This window comes from Scardinius erythrophthalmus (genome assembly GCF_964197995.2).
Source record: "Scardinius erythrophthalmus genome assembly, chromosome: 18".
Taxonomy (NCBI): domain Eukaryota; kingdom Metazoa; phylum Chordata; class Actinopteri; order Cypriniformes; family Leuciscidae; genus Scardinius; species Scardinius erythrophthalmus.
The window spans coordinates 40,014,851-40,042,555 of NC_138238.1; the positions used below are offsets into that span (position 1 = coordinate 40,014,851).

General features: G+C 40.6%; 1 protein-coding gene across 1 annotated transcript in view; it reads left to right on the top strand.

Annotated features, from left to right (window-relative positions):
• The window catches only part of dnah9 (dynein, axonemal, heavy chain 9), a gene marked incomplete at its 5' end in the record, with an annotated part of 119,007 nt that overhangs the window by 58,518 nt on the left and 32,784 nt on the right, over positions 1 to 27,705 (top strand). Inside the window, 13 exons of the mRNA XM_081391983.1 lie at positions 2,250 to 2,411; positions 2,706 to 2,939; positions 6,629 to 6,889; positions 7,860 to 8,285; positions 9,570 to 9,689; positions 10,677 to 10,865; positions 13,022 to 13,257; positions 13,336 to 13,458; positions 14,353 to 14,557; positions 22,648 to 22,812; positions 25,553 to 25,693; positions 26,455 to 26,625; positions 26,706 to 26,828. Of these exons, the coding sequence (XP_081248109.1) occupies positions 2,250 to 2,411; positions 2,706 to 2,939; positions 6,629 to 6,889; positions 7,860 to 8,285; positions 9,570 to 9,689; positions 10,677 to 10,865; positions 13,022 to 13,257; positions 13,336 to 13,458; positions 14,353 to 14,557; positions 22,648 to 22,812; positions 25,553 to 25,693; positions 26,455 to 26,625; positions 26,706 to 26,828 (2,556 nt within the window). The remainder of the gene's footprint in view (positions 1 to 2,249; positions 2,412 to 2,705; positions 2,940 to 6,628; positions 6,890 to 7,859; positions 8,286 to 9,569; positions 9,690 to 10,676; positions 10,866 to 13,021; positions 13,258 to 13,335; positions 13,459 to 14,352; positions 14,558 to 22,647; positions 22,813 to 25,552; positions 25,694 to 26,454; positions 26,626 to 26,705; positions 26,829 to 27,705) is intronic.

The following is a 27,705-nucleotide window of genomic DNA, read 5'->3' on the forward strand; positions in this document are numbered from 1 at the left end:
GACAGTCTCAGTGAGTTTATGCTGGATTTAGTGCGTAAATCATTTTGTTTACAAATTAGATGCTTTGCAATTGTTATATAGCCTACATGTTAAAGATTTTATTTTGGATGTGTTCATTGTGATTATATTGGCTGGGTTTATAAAAGTTTATAAAATTAAAAGGATAATTGCTTGGTGCATTTGGAAACAAAGCTTGTCTATTTCTAAATGTAATCGCGTGCATCTGTCCGTGTGTTGAAAAAAAACTTCGATTAAACACACTCGCAACAGACACACCCCAAAGCGAGACGTTAGCGGCACTGAGCGGACTTTTGCCTCATTCGCGCCGCGTAAACGCGTCTTTGCATTGACTTAACATTGAAATCACTCGCGCGGCGTCGCGCCAGACGCTCTATTCGCGTTTGGTATAAACGCACCATAACAATAACATTAGAGCGACAGCACTACCAACGTCCACAAGCGACTAGCGACATACAGCGACAAAATCTGACAAGTTAAAACAATATGACCTTTTCAGCTCATCATAAACCTGAACATGGGAGGCCCCTGAACTTGGGAGGCCCCTGGGCTTCAGCCCAGGTAAGCCCGTGCATTAATGCGGGCTTGGTGGTTAGACTCCATGTGTTTCAGAGAAGACAGCTGTCTATACCCTCACCAGTCAGCACTTACACTACACCACACCACACACCACACACTACAGTGTTCAACACCTGTTATAGATGATGTGTAAATCATTTACAACACTTTCTGCCTCCCCTAATCTAAAGTATAAACTATTCATCACTTGTAAATGTGTTACACATCATTCGTAGATTACCACTTCAAGAATCAATAAGGCATAAGATCAACGAATCGTATCTACAAATGTATATGTAACACATTTACAAGTGATGAATAGTTTACACTTTAGATTAGGGGATGCAGAAAGTGTTAAAAATCATTTACAACTGTTACGTTGGCGGCTGAAGCAGAAGCAGAATCCAAGTGCAGCAGGTTTTATTAAAGAAACTCAAAAGATAACACACTCAGACAGAGACTCGGGAACAGGAACAGCCAACATACAACGTCAAGAACTCAGAAAGACTGAAACAAGACACAGGGCTTAAATACACAGACAGACAAGCTAAACAAGATCACAAGGGGGCGTGGCTAATGAGAAACACCTGGGGAGACTAAAGCCTGTTTTATGCTTCTGCGTCGAACTGCCGCCGTAGCTACGTCGTAGGCTGTGTGTAGCGCGCGTACCCTACGGCGTACCCTGACGTGCACCTCTCCAAAAATGTAACAACGCGTCAATTCTACGCGGACTCAAGCGCTGTGATTGGTCTGCCAGAACCCCTCCCTCGGGGTTTCACATGCTCCCTAGGTACGCGTCAACGCGGACAACGACACAGAAGTATAAATTAAAACCAACACGTTGCCTACAGCGTATAGGCTCCGCCGTAGGTCCGACGCAGAAGTATAATGAGGCCTTAATCAACTTAACGGGGAACTGCGAAACATAGGATGAGACAGGGGAACATAGACATGAATCGTGACAACAACACTTTCTGCATCCCCTAATCTAAAGTATAAACTATTCATCACCTGTAAATGTGTTACAAATGATCTGTCCGCGTATTCAAGGCATTTACAACACTCTCTGCACCCTCTAATTGCTACATACAATAAAAAATAAAAAAAAAACATTATTTATTAAACATTTATGAAACACATAGTCATGTTTTGTAAATGATTAGTTCATCATTAACTAACCACTTATAAATGTCTTACAACTGAACGTTATTATAAAGTGTTACCAGCTCATTTCTGCTTCAGCTGGCCTCACGATCAGCCTTCAAGTTAGAAATTATTCATATTATTGGCTTTTATCATCCCCCAGTAAAAATGTGTCCTGCAGGTGGCGCTGTGCTTCTCTCCGGTGGGCAGTAAACTCCTTAAGTGTGTGTGTGTGTGTGTGTGTGTGTGTGTGTGTGTGTGTGTGTTTAGCAGTGGTTCACTCACACACATGTGTCCTGCAGGTGGCGCTGTGCTTCTCTCCGGTGGGCAGTAAACTCCTTAAGTGTGTGTGTGTGTGTGTGTGTGTGTGTGTGTGTGTGTGTGTGTGTGTGTGTGTGTTTAGCAGTGGTTCACTCACACACATGTGTCCTGCAGGTGGCGCTGTGCTTCTCTCCGGTGGGCAGTAAACTCCTTAAGTGTGTGTGTGTGTGTGTGTTTAGCAGTGGTTCACTCACACACGTGTCCTGCAGGTGGCGCTGTGCTTCTCTCCGGTGGGCAGTAAACTCCGCGTGCGCAGCAGAAAGTTCCCCGCGGTCGTGAACTGCACCGCCATCGACTGGTTCCACGAGTGGCCACAGGAGGCGCTGGAGTCCGTCAGTCTGCGCTTCCTACAGGACGTGGAGCACATCCAGGTGACACACACACACACACACACACACTCACTCATCTTCATCAACAGGTCTGATCACGATTTCCTCAATCCACAGCACTGAGATGGCATTATTAGACGGAGCTCAGCTCCTCTTACAGATTCAAGTGCAAATGCCTGAAGTCATGAAGAACATAATTAGATTGCACAGCGCTCGCTCAGTCTCTTTCTGCATTATATTTCAGGAGAATGAAACGGCTGTGACGGCCCAGTAGTGTGACATTTCTGCCAATATGCTGGTAATTATATTTGATTGTTAATTCTTCCACACGTGCAGCCTGAGGTGAAGGACTCTGTGAGTAAGTTCATGGCTTACGTGCACGTGAGCGTGAACAAGGCGTCGAAGGACTACCTGTCGAACGAGCGGCGCTATAACTACACCACGCCGAAGTCGTTCCTGGAGCAGATCAAGCTGTACGGGAACCTGCTCGCGCTCAAGAGGAGAGACCTCACGTCCAAGATGGAGCGGCTGGAGAACGGCCTGGAGAAGCTCAACAGCACCACAGCTCAGGTGATCTCAATCAGGTCCTCCTGGCTTACAAGCCTTCCTGACGATGACATCACGGTTTCTCCAGAGCGGCTATATATTTAAATGAACTAAATTAAGTTTTTTACAACAGAAATGACCCATCACTGAACTTACTTAAGCTGGACTGTGACGCTATATTCTTCTAGACACAAACTTGCACTTGTTGCATTATTTTCTATTTTCTGTGTTGTTAAAAGCGCTGTATAAATAAAGCTGACTGCACTTGCAGGATAAACGACCAGAGAAATATCTGATGACTTTGATGAGCATTTTGCGTGTTCCTTTAGCTCTTCTGTTCTTAAAACTATTTTAGTGTTTCACACAGTGAGTCGAGTCTCCTTCATTTATACAGCGCTTTTACAATAGACACAGTTTCACAGCAGCTTTACAGTGATAACAGGAGATTACAGTAACAGAGGTTGTTAAAAACGCACATGCGTATTACATGTCCAGTCCAGAGGTGTGCGCAGGCGTGCAGTGCTTCTCAAGTGTGGCTGTACGTGAAATGCTTAAGAATAATCACATTCCAGGAGCACTAAAGCATTAGCTGAGCCTCTTCATTGGCATGAGTGCGGCACAGCTGTAAGATTCATTTCCATGCCATAAATTCATGTGCCATTAGCTAATTTATTTTTTCAGTGGTCAACACACACATTATTCATCAATAGATCCTCTTCTGCGAATGAAGCGCATTAAGACGCCTGATGCCTTTTATACGGGTCTTTTAAATGCGAGCTGCGTAGGACGACACTCTTCCCAGCAAGCGCACTGTTGTCCCTGTTGTTCTCCTGTCAGCACTAATCGAGTGTTTCTGGGAGGAGAGCGGGTCACTCAATACCTCTAAAACACTGCAATGCTTCAGACAGCTGACTTTGTCTAATGATGTATGATTATTGTGTTTAGAAAATGTCGTTGATTTCAGTCGTGTGGCTTCATGGCCTACCGTATCACCTCTGTGGTTTGAGAATGTCAGTATTACGGTTGCTCACACTTCTTGTTCCCATAACCCCGCGTTCAGCGTGAACGTTCGGCGCGCTCCAGTGCTGTAGATGAGAGCGCTCCCGGTCTGATCGGACACTGCCCGCTTGTGTAACTGGCTTAAAGTCTTGACCAGTCTTGAAGAAATAAATTAGATGAAGACTAGAATAAGCAGTTTATGCAACTGGCGACTAGAATAATGATAAATATCTGGACCTGTCGGCGATTGAGAATGTGTTCTGACTGAAAACTGCATCGCCGATGGCCTATAACCAATGAGGTTAGAGACCAGATATCAGCTTTACAATTACATCAGACAGAAACAAAGCACAAACATCTGCTTGACCAGCGGCACACTGCAGAGTTATATATTTACCTCTAACACACAATCCTTGATCCCAGCGTCTCCCAATCACTCCCTCCTGCGTGATCTGCTTATAGTTCTCCTTCTCGCTGCAAGGAGCGCACAGACCATCGCAGGCTTCTTGCTGGCTATCATTTTTAATAACAATTCCAGTCTCGAGAACAGCGATCTGACGAGTTTGAGAAGCATGCGCTGTGAACTCGGCATTAGTGTGTTCTCAGCAGCACTTGAGCTAATTATTCTGATCGAGACGTTATTTCTTCTCTCATGCTTGCTTCTGTTTGAGCTGCACTATGCCTTCTGACGGGTCGAATACAGTGTGTGTGTGTGTGTGTGTGTGTGTGTGTGTGTGTATGTGTGTATGCTCTTCGGGTCCTCAGGTAATGGATTGGGGATCTGTCCTCGCTCCCACCAGCCTTTAGATGGAAAGCTATCAGAAAGCTCATCTAAGCGCAGAGATTATACTTGCTAGAGACGAGAGGGGAAGAAATGTTAAATCAGAATCCACACACACTTTACGCTAGTGCACTGTTAGAGATCGACGCCCACCAGAATAACCTATTTACATTAACGGCAGAGAGCCGGCCTGGCTAGAAATCAAAATTAAAAGTGGGTGCTAATGAGGCAGAAGGGTTATTAATGGAGCTCCAGGCTGCTTTATTGAGGTGGGACCCCGCTAACATGCAATTAGTGGATAGCGGACATCAATTCAAGCTAGTTTGTCCCTGCTCGCATTCGGGAACGTCGAGGTGGACCGGCTGCTTTTATAGCCACTCATTAAGTGTTTCATCTTAAATGAGAACCTGGGTTGTTTTTCTCTGCTCAAAATAAGCATGTTTATGATGCAGCCTTCTTAAAGCCGGCTGTATGGTCACGGTCACAGCACTGTGTTCTGTCTAACAGTTCCTCTGCCTTTTATCTCAAATTGTCTCTTTTAAGATGACTCATGATATTTTAACAACACAATATTATGCTTGTGTTCTTTGATGTGAGCTTGTGAAGGCCTGTGACGACGAGAATCGCCGCTCTGACTGAAGAGGATCATTACAGTCGTTTCATGTAGTTTGAGGAGAGAAGGACAAACTTCCGTCGAGAGCTTGAAGTGTGCTTTCTGACTGCGCTTTCAGGGCAATTAGTCCTCCATCATCTTTACCTCCTATTCATCAGTTTAATCACCCACATGATAGCAGCTTGATGTTGTGGGTATATAGGGTTTGCTCCCCGAGGGCAGTCTGGTTTTCTGAGGGATAATCAGCAGGTTTGAGCTGGAGAAAGGGAGCAGATTCCAGAGGATTTGGGATTGCCTTATTTGACTGTTTGTTTGCTGTGGGCTCGAGGCTGACAGCAGTTTTTCTGCTAATTGCGTATTTCGCCCAATTTTCTCTCCCGATCAGCTTTTGTCTCGCAGAATAAGTGCCAATCGCATAATCCCTTGTGACATATAAAAACAAAAAGACGTTCATTACCAAACGTTCATCCGCCTCGAGTGATTGTCATTTATCAATTAAAACTTCCAGCGCTCGATTCTCCGATAATATCACTAATATGATTTCACAATGACTCCAGAACAAAAGCAAATAGCCTGTTATTCAAAACAACTGGTGATGCAATTAGTTGATAACAGCTCATTAGCTTCCTCAACAGACTTTAATACTGAATAATAAATACAGCACATATATTATTATGATGCCAGTTTATAATAAGGTCCTTTACATTTACAGCATTTATTAGTTTCTTATTATAATTAGGATTATAATTATATTTTATATACAGTCAATCCAAAAATTATTCAGACACCAGATATCATTTTTTATATTTCACTAGTGTGATCAGGACACTATAGTTCATTTCTGTGAGTGAGGAGAGCAGAATAAAGTAAACTGTGACATATTATACCCAACAATTGTTCATACAGTGACATTTATACACATCTGGGGCCAGAACTGATTGGGACACTTTGAGCTGATCATGTTTTGCTGAAGTGTGTTTTCTTTAATTGCTAATGCTCTTTTTACACACAGACTGAACACAATGAAGCATTGCTTGGTGATTGGTTGAGCTAAACTGGTATTATCTAATTGTGTAGTTAAATTTAACAGCTGACAGATATTCAACATAATTCATGTGTGAGACAGTCTAACAGAAGGACGGACAAAACCAGTCAAATATCAACTGAGTTCTGCTCATATTCTCTAAACTATAGCGAATAAACTGATAATGTGAGAAATGTTGAAGGAGTCTGAATGAACTCTGGTCTGACTGTATGTAATAGTTGTGTATGCCTGTATCCCAGACGTGACCCCGGTCCTCTCTCTCCGTCGTCTCTCAGGTGGACGATCTGAAGGCCAAGCTGGCGGCGCAGGAGGTGGAGCTGAAGCTGAAGAACGAGAGCGCTGATAAGCTGATCCAGGTCGTGGGAGTGGAGACGGAGAAGGTGGCGAAGGAGAAGACCGTGGCTGATGACGAGGAGAGGAAGGTGGCCATCATCGCGGAGGAAGTGATGCGCAAACAGAGAGACTGTGAGGAGGACCTGGCTAAAGCCGAACCCGCGCTCATAGCGGCTCAAGAGGCTCTCAACACTCTCAACAAGGTCCGAGATCTCACTTCATAACATACATACACTACCAGTCAGAAGCTGTGGATCGGTTTAAAAGAAGGCTCTCCTGCTCACCAAGGCTGCAGTGTTCATCAAATAATATTGTTAAATATTATGACAATTTAAAATCACTGTTTTCCTATTTTAATATATTTTAAAGTGTGATTTATTCCTGTGAATTTTCAGCATCATTACTCCAGTCTTCAGTGTCACATGATCCTTCAGAAATCACTCTAATATGATGATTTGATGATCAAGAAACATTCCCCAAACTTTTGAACGGTAGTGTTTAAAGGGATAGTTTAACCCATGATTTACTCACCCTCAAGCCGTTCGAGATCCATATGTCAATCTTTTTTCTATGTCACAACGCTTCCTACGCCAAGTCCTACGTCATACGCCATCATCCATCTCCGTGAACGCGCGTCGACCGCTACCGGAAGCCAGTTATTTTCGTTTATAAAGTTTTAAATATGTATATTTTTACGACAAAACCGCACGGATTACCCTCAGAAGGCCTTCGTTTATCCCCCTGGAGCCGGATGGGTTACTTTTGTGAAGGATGCATGCACATTTTGGGACTTAAAGGAGTGGACCCCATTACTTCACATTATAACCACTGAAAGATGTAAGACATTTTCTAAAATAAAAGAAAATGTGTTTGTCTGAAAAAAGATTGACATATACATCTCGAACGGCTTGAGGGAGTAAATCATGGGTTAAATATCATTTTTGGCCGAACTATCCCTTTAATGTTACAAAAGCTTTCTATCTCAGATAAATGCCTTGGTGAGCAGAAGAGACTTCTTTTAAAAACATTAAAAATCTTTCCGATCCCAAACTTTTGACTGGTAGTGTATGTATGTATAACTATATATTTATATACTGTAGAATATTGTAGTTTTTTAGAAGGTTTGCTCACTGTATTTTCATCTTGTTTTGCCCCTGTTGTTCTTGTTTCTAGAACAATCTGACGGAGCTGAAGTCGTTCGGTGCGCCTGTGGCCGCTGTGACGAACGTGACGGCCGCTGTGATGGTGCTAGCGGCTCCCGGCGGCCGCGTGCCCAAAGACCGCAGCTGGAAGGCCGCCAAAGTGATGATGGCGAAGGTCGACGCCTTCCTCGATTCGCTGATCAATTTCAAAAAGGAAAACATTCACGAGAACTGCCTCAAAGCCATCAAGCCGTACCTGCAGGACCCAGACTTCCAGCCGGAGCTCATCGCAGCCAAATCCAACGCCGCCGCGGGCCTGTGCTCATGGGTCATCAACATCGTGAAGTTTTATGAGGTTTACTGCGAGGTGGAGCCCAAGAGACAAGCCCTGAGCAAAGCTAACGCTGAGCTGGCCACCGCGCAGGACAAGCTGTCCGTCATCAAGGCTAAGATCAACGTGAGTATATAAGTATGCTTACAGAGCCTCAAACAACAGTGACGAGAGGAAGACACAGCACACAGAGATCTGATTGGAAGATAGCCAGTATAAACACACTTATTTAGGTTGCTGACATGAAATGCTTTTGGAAAGTATGCTTTATATATATACAGTAAATATGCGGTAACACTTTATTTTAGTGTCCTTGTTACATATGTTACATGTACTTACCATAGTAATAACAGTAAGTTATGCATAATTACATGCAACTAACCCTATAGACCTTATGTAGCTCCGCCCCTTCCAGCGCTAGGCTCGTTGTCGTCTGTCTTCCGGTCTGTATTTTCACAGCGATCTTGCGTATTTGTGAATGAACGGCTCGTTTTAAAATCTTCCCGGTCTGCTGACATTTGTTAAGACATCTGCTTTAAACATTACAGTCCTCATGATAACTTTTGTTTACTTTACATTAAGTAAATCCACTTCACCAGCGATTACTCCTGGACAGCGATGCCATAGAGATATACAGAGCGACCGCAGAAACGGAAGTTCCAAGACCATATTGTGCAGAGATGCTGCGCGCTCGTTCCTCTGGCGCATGCGGTCTATAGCAGGCACATGTAGTTGCTTCATATCCCTCAGGACTTACATATATAATTACACTGTAACAATGACCCCTTAAAATAAAGTCAAACCAAAACATTTTTAACATTTTAATGTATCAAACTTTTATTGTTATGCATACAGCTTAAATGGCCTCGTATTAATTGAGATAAAATGAATTTGACACCACATTACTGTTAAAAGCGAATTATTGAAGGGAAACAGTGGAAAGTGTTGAAGAGGCATGAGCTGAGATTTTTATCCTTTACATTTGCAAGTGTTGAAGAGGCATGAGCTGAGATTTTTATCCTTTACATTTGTGTACATTTTTACATAAAATCTTGATGTAGATAAAAATGTATTTATTTATTTATTTGTTTTCCTGTATCATCTCTTTATATCCTTTCCTTCATTTTTTAATTACTTCACATTTGTATTCTATATAGTCTGTTTCTGTACTGTGTTCACTTTAGCAGTATCCTCAATGTCTCTCAGACTCTGAAGTTTGACTACGGATCAGTTTGATTGTGTTAAACTACACACTGTTCTCTTTATCCAGTCTTCACGGATGTCCACACACACACACACACACACACACACACACACGTCATCACCTCCTGCAGACCGCCTGAGGTTCACAAGTAACGTGTGATTCAGACATCCTCATAACATCCTCTGCCTGTCGTCTTCCCTCCACAGCAACTGAACGGGAACTTGGCGAAGCTGATGGCCAAGTTTGAGAAGGCCACGGCCGATAAGCTGCGGTGCCAACAGCAGGCCGAGACCACAGCGCACACCATCGCTCTCGCTAACCGCCTGGTGAGCCAATCAGAGCCCTGATGCTGATCCGGCCTTCATTACGGAGAAATAGATGAGCAAGCCAAACAGAAAAACATATGAATAATAATTAAAATGCAGCAAACCCACAGAATAAGTAATTTCTGCTGTGCACTCGAGCGTGCAGCTTTACTAGTGTAACTCACACACACACACACACACACACACACACACTCATGCAGCAGAGCTGGTGTTTGCCTGAAGCACACATATAAACCATTGTTTGATCTGGGAATGATTGTGACTCCGCAGTGTGTGAGGGGTTAAAGGTGAAGTGTGTCATTTCCACACCATTACCACCGAATAGTAATTACCAGTGTCCGTGTTACTAAAGCACCACTGAAGAAGAAACACGCAGGCCACAGATGTCAGAAGTGCTGTAATTCTGGATGTCCAGCTAGTAGTCTTTAAGAAAATATATCTACTTAAAAATAAATAAAAATAATTATTATATACAAGGGATGCACCAAAATCTCGGCTGCCAAAAATGCCATTTTCAAAAGACAAAATATGCCGCCCCGCTTTGAAGGACTACTTTATTTTGATAATAGGTGAAAAAATAAATCTGTTAAATCTGATTCTGCTGCATAGAACTGAATGAAGAATAATATACTGATATATTGATATTCATAAAGTGATATTTAATATTATTTTAATATAGGCCTATTTTCTGTTACATTTTTGTGTTACTTGAAATAAAACTGTGGTTATTTTATTTTATTGGCCTAATTCCGATTCATTAAATTATTAAATTAAATAAAAAAGTTTAATAATACAATTATACAAAAAACTAATTTAAAATAAGAAATTAATACACTTTTTTTTTTTTTTTTTTTTGTAATTTTCGGTTTCAGTTTTCGGCCCAGAATTTTCATTTGGGTGCATCACTAATCACTAATATAGACTGTGTATTACTTTGATGTTTTCTGTGAGTGTTTGAGTGATCTTGTACGGTCCTGTGTGTGTCAGGTCGGGGGTCTGGCGTCGGAGAACGTGCGCTGGGCCGAATCGGTGAAGACCTTCAAGGCTCAGGAGGAGACTCTGTGTGGAGACGTGCTCCTCATCACTGCATTCATCTCTTATCTGGGATACTTCACCAAACGCTACCGCCTGGAGCTGATGGACAACACCTGGAGGCCGTTCCTCAGCCAGCTCAAGGTCTGGCCACATCTCAGACATCACTGACAAACTCTCCGCAGCTCTCATTTCAACATTTGCATGTTTGATCAAGGCCAGTGTGGCTTTCCTTTGAAATCTACAAGCGTAATTGCTTCTCTATTGTGCCGTATATCGAGTGAAACGCTTCTGGAACAAGAACAAATGTGGGCGGGGCTTGATTGTGTCTGTGGGGAATTGATTGGCTGGTTGGATGGTTGTGGTTTGCGATTGGCTGATCTCAAGTGAGTGACAGGTTATAGCCCCGCCCTCGTCATCAGAGACGAGAAGAGATGCTGTAAGAGGAACTTATTCTGATTCAAGAATTATCATTTTGATTCCATGGTGATTTTTATCGTTAAAATTCATAATGTAAAAAGGGTTCATAAAGACAGACTGAGGCGTTTCCAGGCGTTCTCCGTCCACACTAGCGTTTCCAGGCGTTCTCCAAAAGTTCCTCATCCACACTGAAACGGCAGCAAACGCTGAGTTCCCCGTACAGCGCTTAAACCCTCACAGAAGCGCACTGAGATGATACAGACGGGGAAATAAATGATCAAGTTATCGCTCGATTTTTTCTGGCAGGATCATTTTATTCAGCAAACATCTCCTCATTCACTGATCGTCCAGGTCGCTCTCACTCACTATTAGATGTTCGGTCTAAAACGAAACTGTTCTCATGTTTCACCGCAGGACAGCAGATGCGAGTGTGTTTTCTTAGGACTGTGATATGAGGAGTGTGTGAAGGAACATATTTCAGCAGCTGAAAGAGAACAGCACATAACAGGCACAATACGCTCTATGAACGAATGCTGCTGACGTATTTCCGGTAGAATCTCAGCCAGCGTCTTTACTTCCGCATAGCACGTTCTATGGCGATGTGTTCTAACGGCAAAACGTTCATAAAATTCATTTTCTCAGAAACGGAGACAACGATTTTAGAAACCGATTCGCTAGTCGGATTTCGCATGATATGAGAGAATGCTCACCCTCAAAGTTGTCGATGTAGCTCGAAATGTATAATTTAAAGCCCTTCTCTAGCCGCGTGTCCATTACCCTTCAAATTGCGCAAACTGAAATTGCGAATTGAAAATACGCCCAATGGAAACACGCAATTTTCGCAAAAACTCCCATTTATCGCAAAAAAGTTTTTCCGCTCGCATAAAGGGGTTTTTCAGGCAATTCGAAAAAGAAATATTTTGCAAAACTGCAATGGAAACAGTTTTTGCACATTTACAGTCACCTGATGTAGACGACGCGGTGTGTTTGGACAGAAGACGAGACAGAGTTCTTTATTAAATTCATAAAAGACAAAATAATTAGAGGAATAATGGATTCTAAACCTCAAATAAATGCCACAATCAAGACCTGGAAGCAGATCTGAGGGAGAAACACCCAGAAACTCCTCATATGAGCCGCTCACAGTATAATAAGGGTCATTCCTCACCATTAATGCTTGGAAACACACACACATCTCCTTCTGTTAATAATAATGGCCAGTGCAGTGGCTGGGATATAGTAAACCTACCAACGTCCGTTGCCATGGTTTTTGGAATGGCTTTACTTATCGCGAGAGGAAAAAATGAAGGTTTAGTCGCATAACATCGGTTAATGGAAACGCCGTCATTTCGCAATAGTTTTTTGTCGACATTTAGAAAAAATCACAAAAGTTTTGCGCAAATCTGCAATGGAAATGCGCCTACTGTCTGCCTCTTAGGTGTGACGGCTAATTGCCTCACGATACTGTTAACATCACTACGTTAACCGCTGGAAGTTCTTGTAAACAGAGAGTGTAATTTGCCATTATCTCCGCCTAAACCGGCTTCCGGCGCATCACCGGGTGTAACTGGGCGGGCTGAGACCAAACGCGGAAGCGATTGCGCATTGAGCCTATACCAGTATAAAAATACATATGTACAATATGCGTCACATGACTAAACTTACGTCATAATTTTCTAATACCTCAGTTTTCCCAGTCCACACTACAACGTGAAAACGGCATATTCAAATTTATCCACTTTGGAGAGCGTTTTCAAAAAGCTTGGCTTTCATTAATGAGAGCGGCGTCTCAGTGTGACGGACAGCCAAGCGGAGAGGAAAACTCAAGCATTAGTGGACAAGGCCTCAGTATCCGCCAGTCATCGGCTGTTGTTCCGCAGGTGCCGATCCCGGTGACCCCCGCCCTGGACCCGCTCACCATGCTCACGGACGACGCTGACATCGCCACCTGGCAGAACGAGGGGCTCCCGGCGGACCGCATGTCCACGGAGAACGCCACCATCCTCACCAGCTGCGAGCGCTGGCCCCTCATGGTGGACCCGCAGCTGCAGGGCATCAAGTGGATCAAGCACCGGTACGGGGAGGACCTGCGCATCATCCGGATCGGCCAGAGAGGGTAACGCTGCACGCTCACAGCACGCCTCCTGAATCTGCTGGGGTCGTCACTAAAGCGGATCCCTTCCCTGCCCCACAGGTACCTGGACTCCATCGAGAGGGCTCTCTCAGTGGGGGAGGTCGTCCTCATCGAGAACTTGGAGGAGGCGATGGACCCGGTGCTCGGGCCGCTGCTCGGGCGGGAGACCATAAAGAAAGGCCGGTGAGAGTCTTTAAGTGACCTTATTAATCACTAAAGCACATTAATCTGAAGATTGGATAAAACCAGGGGCCGGATTCACAAAACATTCTGAAGAATAAAATTATTCTTAACTGACAATTTCTTATTATTTTCTAACTTGAGAAAAAAGATAAGAATATTTTGTATTCCCAACAAATATTAAAAAATTTCTTAACTTCTTTCTAAGAAGGTTGTCGTGAATCCGGACCCAGGTTCATAATTCTTGTTTGATTTTGTTGACATATTACAGTTAAAGGTTTTTACAAAGGGTTTATCACTCTATAGATCAGAAAATACTGTCAACAGACACAAAACAAATACATTTACACCATGTTTTTTAGGAATGAAATGTTGAATAAATCAGGCCAATCATAATAAGAGCAAACCTTCTGTGTGTGAAGCCGAAGTGGAGGTTTATGACTCAAACTCACTGCCTGAAAAGATGTGGATTGAGTTTGAAATCTACAGACGCGAAGAGATAAAGTGCAATAAAAGAAACTCTTAAATGTGGCTTTCGGATGATTTCTTTCCACTAGTCTGAGAGAAGCAGCAACTGGAGCTCTGAACTGGGCAGTGCGTGAACATCACGGGTTGTGTCTGTAGGGTCTCGCCTCACAGCTGTTGCATGAAGGTTTTGTTGTTGTTGTTTAAAATGATTATTGTGTCGTTTATTCATGTCACGTCTGTCCAATCCTGTATGATGTTTGTGTGTGTGTGCGTTTAAACACAAAAGAGATATTGTGCTCCATATGTTTGAGTTTGACAGTTTCTTCTCCTGTGATGTTGCATGAAAGACAGGAAGTCCTCCAGATGTGGAGCATCATCACGGCACCTGCACTAAATAATGAGCTGATTCTCGTTTCTAATCTGCAAAAGCTACATAAAGATTGGCGACAAGGAGTGCGAGTACAACCCCAGTTTCCGGCTGATCCTCCACACGAAGCTGGCGAACCCTCACTACCAGCCGGAGCTGCAGGCTCAGTGTACGCTGGTGAACTTCACCGTGACCCGGGACGGGCTGGAGGACCAGCTCCTGGCGGCTGTGGTCAGCATGGAGAGGCCCGACCTGGAGGAGCTCAAGGTGATCACGCTCACAGCGGATCCTGATCGCGTCACGGGACAGTTCACACAAAAAATGAAAATTAGCCCATGATTTACTCTCCCTCAACTCATCCTAGCTTTATATGACCTATGACCTTCTGTCAGACGAATATAATCAGAGTTATATTAAAAAATGTCAGAGTAGTGCGACGCACTGCTGATATTTACACTACTTCTGACGTCATGAGTTGCGCAAGTTGTGCTTTAGGCGTAAGTAGAGACTGCATATGTTTGTTTGGCCAGAAGACAGAAGTTTACTTTAAAACGTGTTAAATATGGATATTTTTCTTACACAAACACATGGCTTCTCTTCAGAAGGCCCTATTAACCCCCCCGGAGCCTGTGGAGCACTTTATGATCAACAGATGCACTTTTATGATCAATAGATGCACTTTTATGATCAATGCACTTTTATGATCAATAGATGCACTTTTATGATCAATAGATGCACTTTTATAATGGACAGATGCACTTTTATGATCAATAGATGCACTTTTATAATGGACAGATGCACGTTTATAATGGACAGATGCACTTTTATAATGGATAGATGCACTTTTATAATGGATAGATGCACTTTTATAATGGACAGATGCACTTTAATGATGGACAGATGCACTTTTATAATGGATAGATGTACTTTTATAATGGACAGATGCACTTTAATGATGGACAGATGCACTTTTATAATGGATAGATGTACTTTTATAATGGACAGATGCACTTTTATAATGGATAGATGCACTTTTATAATGGACAGATTCACTTTTATAATGGATAGATGTACTTTTATAATGGACAGATGCACTTTTATGATCAATAGATGCACTTTTATGATCAATAGATGTACTTTTATAATGGACAGATGCACTTTTATAATGGACAGATGCACTTTTATAATGGATAGATGCACTTTTATAATGGATAGATGCACTTTTATAATGGACAGATGCACTTTTATAATGGACAGATGCACTTTTATAATGGATAGATGCACTTTTATAATGGATAGATGCACTTTTATAATGGACAGATGCACTTTTATAATGGACAGATGCACTTTTATAATGGATAGATGTACTTTTATAATGGACAGATGCACTTTTATGATCAATAGATGCACTTTTAGGATCAATAGATGTACTTTTATAATGGACAGATGCACTTTTATAATGGACAGATGCACTTTTATAATGGATAGATGCACTTTTATAATGGACAGATGCACTTTTATGATCAATAGATGTACTTTTATAATGGACAGATGCACTTTTATGATGGATATATGTACTTTTATAATGGACAGATGCACTTTTATAATGGATAGATGCACTTTTATAATGGACAGATGCACTTTTATGATCAATAGATGCACTTTTATGATCAATAGATGTACTTTTATAATGGACAGATGCACTTTTATAATGGACAGATGCACTTTTATAATGGATAGATGCACTTTTATAATGGACAGATGCACTTTTATAATGGATAGATGCACTTTTATAATGGACAGATGCACTTTTATAATGGATAGATGTAATTTTATAATGGACAGATGCACTTTTATAATGTATAGATGCACTTTTATAATGGACAGATGCACTTTTATAATGGATAGATGCACTTTTATGATCAATAGATGCACTTTTATAATGGACAGATGCACTTTTATAATGGACAGATGCACTTTTATAATGGATAGATGCACTTTTATCATGGACAGATGCACTTTTATAATGGACAGATGCACTTTTATGATCAATAGATGCACTTTTATAATGGACAGATGCACTTTTATAATGGACAGATGCACTTTTATAATGGATAGATGCACTTTTATCATGGACAGATGCACTTTTATAATGGATAGATGCACTTTTATAATGGACAGATGCACTTTTATAATGGATAGATGCACTTTTATAATGGACAGATGCACTTTTATAATGGACAGATGCACTTTTATGATCAATAGATGCACTTTTATAATGGACAGATGCACTTTTATAATGGACAGATGCACTTTTATAATGGATAGATGCACTTTTATAATGGACAGATGCACTTTTATAATGGACAGATGCACTTTTATGATCAATAGATGCACTTTTATAATGGACAGATGCACTTTTATAATGGACAGATGCACTTTTATAATGGATAGATGCACTTTTATCATGGACAGATGCACTTTTATAATGGATAGATGCACTTTTATAATGGACAGATGCACTTTAATGATGGACAGATGCACTTTTATAATGGACAGATGCACTTTTATAATGGATAGATGTACTTTTATAATGGACAGATGCACTTTTATAATGGATAGATGCACTTTTATAATGGACAGATGCACTTTTATAATGGATAGATGTACTTTTATAATGGACAGATGCACTTTTATGATCAATAGATGCACTTTTATGATCAATAGATGTACTTTTATAATGGACAGATGGACTTTTATAATGGACAGATGCACTTTTATAATGGATAGATGCACTTTTATAATGGATAGATGCACTTTTATAATGGACAGATGCACTTTTATAATGGACAGATGCACTTTTATAATGGATAGATGTACTTTTATAATGGACAGATGCACTTTTATGATCAATAGATGCACTTTTATGATCAATAGATGTACTTTTATAATGGACAGATGCACTTTTATAATGGACAGATGCACTTTTATAATGGATAGATGCACTTTTATAATGGACAGATGCACTTTTATAATGGATAGATGTACTTTTATAATGGACAGATGCACTTTTATGATGGATATATGTACTTTTATAATGGACAGATGCACTTTTATAATGGATAGATGCACTTTTATAATGGACAGATGCACTTTTATGATCAATAGATGCACTTTTATGATCAATAGATGTACTTTTATAATGGACAGATGCACTTTTATAATGGACAGATGCACTTTTATAATGGATAGATGCACTTTTATAATGGACAGATGCACTTTTATAATGGATAGATGCACTTTTATAATGGACAGATGCACTTTTATAATGGATAGATGTACTTTTATAATGGACAGATGCACTTTTATAATGTATAGATGCACTTTTATAATGGACAGATGCACTTTTATAATGGATAGATGCACTTTTATAATGGATAGATGCACTTTTATAATAGACAGATGCACTTTTATAATGGACAGATGCACTTTTATAATGGATAGATGTACTTTTATAATGGACAGATGCACTTTTATAATGGACAGATGCACTTTTATAATGGATAGATGTACTTTTATAATGGATAGATGCACTTTTATAATGGATAGATGCACTTTTATAATGGACAGATGCACTTTTATAATGGATAGATGCACTTTTATAATGGATAGATGCACTTTTATAATAGACAGATGCACTTTTATAATGGACAGATGCACTTTTATAATGGATAGATGCACTTTTATAATAGACAGATGTACTTTTATAATGGACAGATGCACTTTTATAATGGATAGATGTACTTTTATAATGGACAGATGCACTTTTATGATCAATCGATGTACTTTTATAATGGACAGATGCACTTTTATGATGGATATATGTACTTTTATAATGGATAGATGTACTTTTATAATGGACAGATGCACTTTTATGATCAATAGATGCACTTTTATGATCAATAGATGCACTTTTATAATGGACAGATGCACTTTTATGATGGACAGATGTACTTTTATAATGGACAGATGCACTTTTATAATGGACAGATGCACTTTTATGATCAATAGATGCACTTTTATGATCAATAGATGCACTTTTATAATGGACAGATGCACTTTTATAATGGATAGATGCACTTTTATAATGGATAGATGCACTTTTATAATGGACAGATGCACTTTTATAATGGACAGATGCACTTTTATAATGGATAGATGTACTTTTATAATGGACAGATGCACTTTTATAATGGATAGATGCACTTTTATGATCAATAGATGTACTTTTATAATGGACAGATGCACTTTTATAATGGACAGATGCACTTTTATGATCAATAGATGCACTTTTATGATCAATAGATGTACTTTTATAATGGACAGATGCACTTTTATAATGGACAGATGCACTTTTATAATGGATAGATGCACTTTTATAATGGACAGATGCACTTTTATAATGGACAGATGCACTTTTATAATGGATAGATGTACTTTTATAATGGACAGATGCACTTTTATAATGGATAGATGCACTTTTATAATGGACAGATGCACTTTTATAATGGATAGATGTACTTTTATAATGGACAGATGCACTTTTATGATCAATAGATGCACTTTTATGATCAGTAGATGTACTTTTATAATGGACAGATGCACTTTTATAATGGACAGATGCACTTTTATAATGGACAGATGCACTTTTATAATGGATAGATGTACTTTTATAATGGACAGATGCACTTTTATGATCAATAGATGCACTTTTATGATCAATAGATGTACTTTTATAATGGACAGATGCAATTTTATAATGGATAGATGTACTTTTATAATGGATAGATGTACTTTTATAATGGACAGATGCACTTTTATGATCAATAGATGCACTTTTATGATCAATAGATGCACTTTTATAATGGATAGATGCACTTTTATGATGGACAGATGTACTTTTATAATGGACAGATGCACTTTTATAATGGATAGATGCACTTTTATGATGGACAGATGTACTTTTATGATGGATAGATGCACTTTTATGATCAATAGATGCACTTTTATAATGGACAGATGCACTTTTATAATGGATAGATGTACTTTTATAATGGATAGATGCACTTTTATGATGGATAGATAGACTTTTATGATCAATAGATGCACTTTTATGATCAATAGATGCACTTTTATGATCAATAGATGCACTTTTATAATGGATAGATGCACTTTTATGATGGACAGATGTACTTTTATAATGGACAGATGCACTTTTATAATGGACAGATGCACTTTTATAATGGATAGATGCACTTTTATGATGGATAGATGCACTTTTATGATCAATAGATGCACTTTTATAATGGACAGATGCACTTTTATAATGGATAGATGTACTTTTATAATGGATAGATGCACTTTTATGATGGATAGATAGACTTTTATGATCAATAGATGCACTTTTATAATGGACAGATGCACTTTTATAATGGATAGATGCACTTTTATAATGGACAGATGCACTTTTATAATGGACAGATGCACTTTTATAATGGATAGATGTACTTTTATAATGGACAGATGCACTTTTATAATGGATAGATGCACTTTTATAATGGACAGATGCACTTTTATAATGGATAGATGTACTTTTATAATGGACAGATGCACTTTTATGATCAATAGATGCACTTTTATGATCAGTAGATGTACTTTTATAATGGACAGATGCACTTTTATAATGGACAGATGCACTTTTATAATGGACAGATGCACTTTTATAATGGATAGATGTACTTTTATAATGGACAGATGCACTTTTATGATCAATAGATGCACTTTTATGATCAATAGATGTACTTTTATAATGGACAGATGCAATTTTATAATGGATAGATGTACTTTTATAATGGATAGATGTACTTTTATAATGGACAGATGCACTTTTATGATCAATAGATGCACTTTTATGATCAATAGATGCACTTTTATAATGGATAGATGCACTTTTATGATGGACAGATGTACTTTTATAATGGACAGATGCACTTTTATAATGGATAGATGCACTTTTATGATGGACAGATGTACTTTTATGATGGATAGATGCACTTTTATGATCAATAGATGCACTTTTATAATGGACAGATGCACTTTTATAATGGATAGATGTACTTTTATAATGGATAGATGCACTTTTATGATGGATAGATAGACTTTTATGATCAATAGATGCACTTTTATGATCAATAGATGCACTTTTATGATCAATAGATGCACTTTTATAATGGATAGATGCACTTTTATGATGGACAGATGTACTTTTATAATGGACAGATGCACTTTTATAATGGACAGATGCACTTTTATAATGGATAGATGCACTTTTATGATGGATAGATGCACTTTTATGATCAATAGATGCACTTTTATAATGGACAGATGCACTTTTATAATGGATAGATGCACTTTTATGATGGATAGATAGACTTTTATGATCAATAGATGCACTTTTATAATGGACAGATGCACTTTTATAATGGATAGATGCACTTTTATGGACTTTAAAACAGAAACGGCTATTCACTGACATTTTTTAATATAACTCTGATTGTGTTCATCTGACAGAAGAATGTCATATACACCTAGGATGACTTGAGGGAGAGTAAATCATGGGCTATTTTCATTTTTGGGTGAAATATCCCTTTAATTAGATGCTATATGACAGGCGATTGAGAGCTTAATTGGATTCATCAGTTTCTGAGGTCTAGATTGGCTGAAGTTCTGCATGCGTATCAGAATATTTGATGACACTTGCTGTTTCCCAGAGAGCGGCTGTGTGTTCTCACCTTTACTTTACAAAAGGTTAATTAGTGGTGCACTATTTGCACCTTCATGTATATAATTAGCACACGCTTACCCTGAGCAATTTTGCTAATGACCAATGAGAGCTTCGACTATCGGTAACACATTTTCAAATGTATTATATTAGCATTAGTATATTAGCATAACATTACTGCAAGTAATTAGCTGGAATGGTCAAGCAAGCGTTTGTGCCACAGGCTCGAACTTCCCCATTACTCCTCTCACTTTCCCTGAGGAAGACACTTTTATTTATGTATTCAGCTGGACTTCATTTCGTCTTCCTGAAATGTGTGTCTGAAGCTGAAGCTGAGGGCTTTTATTTGCAAACAAATTACAGCAAACTAAAGAAGTGTTTTAATAACTGACAGGGAGTAAATGCGGTTATTCCGAGACGTACATCCCGTAGAATTGATATGTTACTTAATGAGGCTTGATTAATTAGTGTCTGCAAGCTGAGATCGTCAGGATGGGGAAAATGCTGCCGAACTCTCCTATCGTCTTAATTAATATTGAAAGTTGCAGAAAGTGTGACAGTCCCTTAACGTGGAGTAAGATGACGAGGTATCGTGACACTCTGTCCAGTCTTTACTGGATTTCATAATTAGATCTTATGCAAGCACACACCACAGGGATGCTGCGGGTTTTAGAGGGTTTGTTCATATTCCCTTGCTTGTGTTTACATCACGCAATGCCATCATTAACTGCGGTGCGTTTATCTCATCACAGCCTTCACATTGAGATCTCAACATCTCAAGGCCATTAGATCAAGTAAATGCCACTGTGATCCGGGAGAGGCGCATCAGTCTCGCTAATGAGCAGGAGAACCTCAGATCAGCCAAACTCACTTTCTGTTGCTCGGATCAGACCGTAAGTGCACGGAGTTTCTTCAGTGAGGCTCTCAGCTGCTGGTTAATTGTTTGTTTTTCAGCTCCTGGGTAATTGGACACATAAGATGCCAGTGGAAATGTAATCATTAATGACTGACTCATTAGGAAGGGCTAGTTTCCCGAACCCGTTTTCCTCCTCTCTGATGAGCCGTCACACGGCCAGCTCCGCATCTTTGACCCGAGCTCTTGTGATTTGTCTCCAGTGCTGTTATTTTCAGAGGATCACAGAAGCGGTCCGGCGGCCGCGGCCGAGCGACGCTGTTATAGGGTTGTTAGTGTGCAGATTGACCTGTTCAGGGATGTGTTGTGTCTTGACAGTCCAATATGAGTGTTTCTGAGATGAGGCTCTCCGAGCGTGTCCGTGTGATCTGCAGTCCAGGCCGTCGCTCGTCTGCATTAGTTCTCTATCAGACGCAAGGAATGGATCCGCCAGCATTGACAGTCCCATCACACGCCGGCGCTGGGTTTGATGTCTTTGGCGAGAGGAAGTCTGCTAATCCATGCAAAGACGACTGCACATATTGATCTCTCAGATGTGCCTGACTTTTGCCCCGTGGCTTTTGTTTTTATCTCACATGTCTTTCTGTGTCTTTTACTTTGTAGTCAAACCTCACAACACAGCAGAACGGCTTCAAAATCACTTTGAAAACTCTGGAGGACAACCTGCTCTCACGCCTGTCCTCGGCGTCCGGGAACTTCCTCGGAGACATCGAGCTGGTGGAGAACCTGGAGATCACCAAACGGACAGCGGCAGAGATTGAAGTCAAGGTGTGTGTGTGTGTGTGTGTGTGTGTGTGTGTGTGTGTGTGTGTGTGTGTGTGTGTGTGTGTGTGTGTGTGTGTGTGTGTGTGTGTGTGTGTGTGTGTGTGTGTGTGTGTGTGTGTGTTTTACCTCTGACACCAGAACACACGTGCTATGTGTTTGACAATGCAGTGCTGGAGTGCCAGCTAGTCTCTCCCTATGGAGGATCCCTTCACCACTCTACAGATAAAGCGTTGTCGGGAAAATTCGTTTCGCGTATCTACCCCGAAGTGACAAAATAAAATAAAAGTCTGTACCAAATTTATAAGGAAACACCAGCACTTTGTTTAGGCTTGGTCTGTAGGGAATTCCAAACCTGCGCACATATATTCAAACGCACATAACTATAGAACCAATTCTTAATGCGCATGTGAACGCCATCAGCGTTTCTCACAGGTTCGCGTTTAAAGTCTGTGTAGAGAGAATGGTGTCGTCTTAGCGGTCCCTAATTTAATAACAAATGATCGTTGCGACGGAAGCGAATCAATCAAAACTAACTTTAGCTGGAAAATAACTTTATTAAAGAACCGCTATAATGCCAAAACAATCTCTGTTACCTTAAATTATACGTTTATCTCTGTAAAGCTGCTTTGAAACAATCTACATTGTTAAAAGCGCTATATAAATGAAGATGACTTGACTTGACTATGGAGAGTGCCACAGTTTATATATCATATATAATATAATATAAGTAAGGGTTAATGCCCGACGAGGTGTCCATTGTCATGTATTAATGGACGACGGCGAGGCGTGAACCGTCCGACGCGCAGCGAAGTCCATTAATACCTGACAATGGACACCTCGAAGGGCATTAACCCGCTTATACCATGGTCACTTACGAAAGAAAGAAATATTTAATCAATTAATAATACTTGAATGTGTTTTAGAGTAAAAATCGTGAGGGTTTTTATTTATTAAGTCGAGCGCACTATTTAATATCTCCCGTATACAGGCGTGGCCACAGCGACCCGACCGCAGCAGCTGATCAGTGAGTTTGAGCCAGCGCAATCATTAGAACTGTCATCAGGCAAACTGACGGGACGCCTTTCCTAGGTGTACATTATCACTTTTTAATGGACACCCTGCAGCCAATCAGAATCGAGTATTTACCCAGACCATGGTATAATATATCATTAAACACTTCACAATAAGTTTTCACTTGTTAAACTTGGTTAACATTAACAACTAACAACTATAATTCTACAGCATTTAATAATATTAATGTTAAAGGTGCCTTGTGTAATGTCCGCCAAAAAATCTATTCATACTCCACATTCCATACCAGATGGGGGCAGTATACCTCCAGAAAGTGAGTTGGTCTACTCTATAGTAACAACCGAGAAACAGCATAGTCTCTATGCTCCGCCCCTTCCTTCACAACGACCCTACAGCCATTCCCGAAAAAACTACACAAACATATAAAACAAACTTCTAGCGAAATACTGACAGCATCTTACTTACCAATCCAAAAGAAATGTTGCAAGTTCGGAGTCGAACCTCATTTCTTTCATGTCCATTAGTTGTCTCCAGCGATGGAAAGCAGTGCCAATGTTTACTCTGGTTCTGTTCCTTTTTTTATCAGATTTTATTTGCGATTCCGAGCGCGTTTTTTCCCTGCAGCGGGCGGCGGTGGTGGTGGTGGTGGTGGGGGTCTCTTGCCAAGGGCTTCAGCCATTCTTCCGCTCTCTTCCCTGAACTGAAATGTAGTAGTGGGCTGTACTTTCCACACGATTGACATCAGGTTCAAGCCGTGCGAGTTATTCGTGTATTGCAGTTTGGCTGGTGGTCATGTTGCCCCCATACCGCCTCCCATGGCCGAAACTGGTATTACGACACCTGTCGGGCAGTGGCTAATAATGCTAATGCTAATTCAGGTTGATATCTCTGCAGCACTATAACTTGTCATTTTTTTAATGACATCATCGCCCTTATTTCTTCTCATTCTTTTGATGCGTGTAGCTCATTTTTTGGATATTTTTACCTCAATTCTTACACATGGCACCTTTAATGTCAACGTTTGCTGATACATTTTAATTAACACACTGTAAAATAATATTAACATTTGTATTAACTATCATTAACAAAACTTAGTAAATGCTGTAAGAATATATCGCTCATTGTTTGTTCATTTGAGTTATTGCATTAACTAATGAGACCTTATTGTTTGCCACTTTTGTTCTGTTACCGTTCATATAATTGCTTGGATCTAATTATGGTTAATTAAAACCTGATGTTAAAATCCACCAATGAATGTAGTTTTAATCAATCCGGTCTCTTTTGTAATCTCCAGTAAGAATATAAGAGTAAGTTGATAAGAACACATGCGTCCGTATGCTTTTATACAGTTCAGATGTTATGTGATTCTGATATGATCAAATTTGTTCACTAGTTTATATTAGTTTTTGTCGTGAGGAATAAAACACACTTTTGCTGTTATTCTGTGATGTTTTATGAACACGAGTCGTTAAATTCAGCATCTGTCAGCCATTGATGTGTGTGTGTGTGTGTGTGTGTGTGTGTGTGTGTGTGTGTGTGTGTGTGTGTTTGCACCTGTACTGTCAGATAGTGATGTGTGTGTTTGCACTTGTACTGTCAGATAGTGATGTGTGTGTGTTTGCTCCTGTTTTGTCAGATAGTGATGTGTGTGTGTGTGTGTGTGTGTGTGTGTGTGTGTGTGTGTGTGTGTGTGTGTGTGTGTGTGCTACAGGTGAAGGAGGCGAAGGTGACGGAGGCCGAGATCAACACCGCCAGAGAGCACTACCGTCCAGCGGCGGCCCGAGCCTCGCTCCTCTACTTCATCATGAACGACCTCAATAAAATACACCCCATGTACCAGTTCTCTCTCAAGGTACCGGTGGAGGCCTGGTGTTCCTCATCAGTGTGTTCTGCTCATCTAACGATTCATAAAGAGTCATGAACTCTGAGTTTGAACCAGTGTAAAGAATCAACACTGACTGACCTAGCCTGGCTAAACCCAGACCGTTCTCAGTGGTAACTGAGTTGGCAAAGCTTCATTAATAACTCATTTCCAACGGACGTCGCTCAAACGCCTCTGGGCGCAATTGGATAGACGTAAAACCAATCAGAGCGATCGTCATGGTGTAAAGCCCGCCCCAACGTTTCTGATTGGTGCTGCGATTTGGACGGATTAGAAATGGGCTTGAATGAGCTCTTTGCCGACTACTTGCAGAGCAAATCTAAATTTGCCGGAAGTTGTCTGGGTTTTCCCAGGCTATGACTGACCCAGAGTTCCTCTCGAACTGCAGCACAGAGTTCTTTAAGAAACACTTTATTTTAATGTTCTGAAGAACAGCTTTGCTGACAAATAGATTATGAATGTATAGTTCATTTGTGTGTGTTCACACTTTCTTGTGTTTTCAGTCATCATGCCGACAAGCTACAGTCTACAGATATCAAAATAATTGCTGCTTCTTTTGTGTACAAATGTATGCAGAGAAATGTTGAACTTCCTCAGCACTGTTAGCAGAAGCGTCTCATTAGAGAGAAACTCATTAGCTGTGTGTCCGTCTCTGTCTCCTCATCGTTCTGCGTGTGTGTGTGTGTGTGTGTGTGTGTGTGTGTGTGTGTGTGTGTGTTCCTCTGGTCCAGGCGTTCAGCGTGGTGTTTCAGAAGGCCGTACTGAAAGCTGAGCCTGATGAGAGCTTGAAGCAGCGAGTCTTGAATCTGATCGACAGCATCACGTCATCGGTGTTCCAGTACACGACCCGCGGGCTCTTCGAGTGTGACAAGCTCACATACACCGCCCAGCTGGCCTTCCAGGTGAGCATCGCACACACACACACACACACACACACAAACACACACACTTCTCCTAAACACACTCTTCATCTCTCCTGCAGGTGTTGCTCATGAGTAAAGAGATCATTCCCCGAGAGCTGGACTTCCTGTTGCGTTACCCAGTGCTTCCTGGACTGACATCACCGGTGGACTTCCTGTCCGATCACTCCTGGGGCGGCATCAAAGTCAGTCTCGTTCTATACTTTATTTCTCTGAAACTGTGCTCATCATATCTTAATATTCGATTGTCAAATCAATTCAGAACCAAGATGAGCTTTAATATCAGGAACGATTTCGGGTTTAAACCGAGAACATGAAACTTTTATGTTTCTGCTTTGGAGTTTGTCGTATAAATCAACATCTGCGTTCACTGTGTGAAACACTGGCTTCATTTTCTGCAACATTTTTAGAATTATAATTGTATCGTTATCATAATAGTTATCTTCATTGGTGTGACTGGCCTTAAATGATGCAGACTATTAATATCTAATACTTTAACTGTATACAGCAAATATTGGCTTTAAATAACTTATTATTGTGGTTGCTATTGTTGTTGTTGTTTTTTTTGGAGTGAACTTTCCTTATAATATTACAGTTTGTGTTTCACCATCACTTCATCATAGATAGACACAGTTAGCAGTTCAAAATGACCGAATGAACATTACGAGCCGGTTCACACTGACTGTGGACTCAGACGCGTCTTCTAAGAGCTGAACTTCCTTTAGCTCGAGCGCTGTGGTTTAGACTGGAGCGCAGCGGTTAGAGGCGAGCGAGTCTACACTGAGCAGCAGAGGGAGACGGCCCGTACACACACGCTCCGGTCAGCTCGGGGTCTGACCGGCACCTCTGTCCTGAAGCGCCTGACTCAGAGTCTCCGGACGCACGCCGCTCTCCGCACAGTTATCGCCAGCGCTGCAAATGCACATCTGATCTCATTTGAGAGTCCGTAATGTGCTGAAATCTGCCGTTAGCATATAGTGTTCCCCATAAGCGAGGCTTTCTGGGATTATGAGTCATCATTCTCCCGCCGGATGAAAGGGACCGGCGTATGTCACCGCGTTG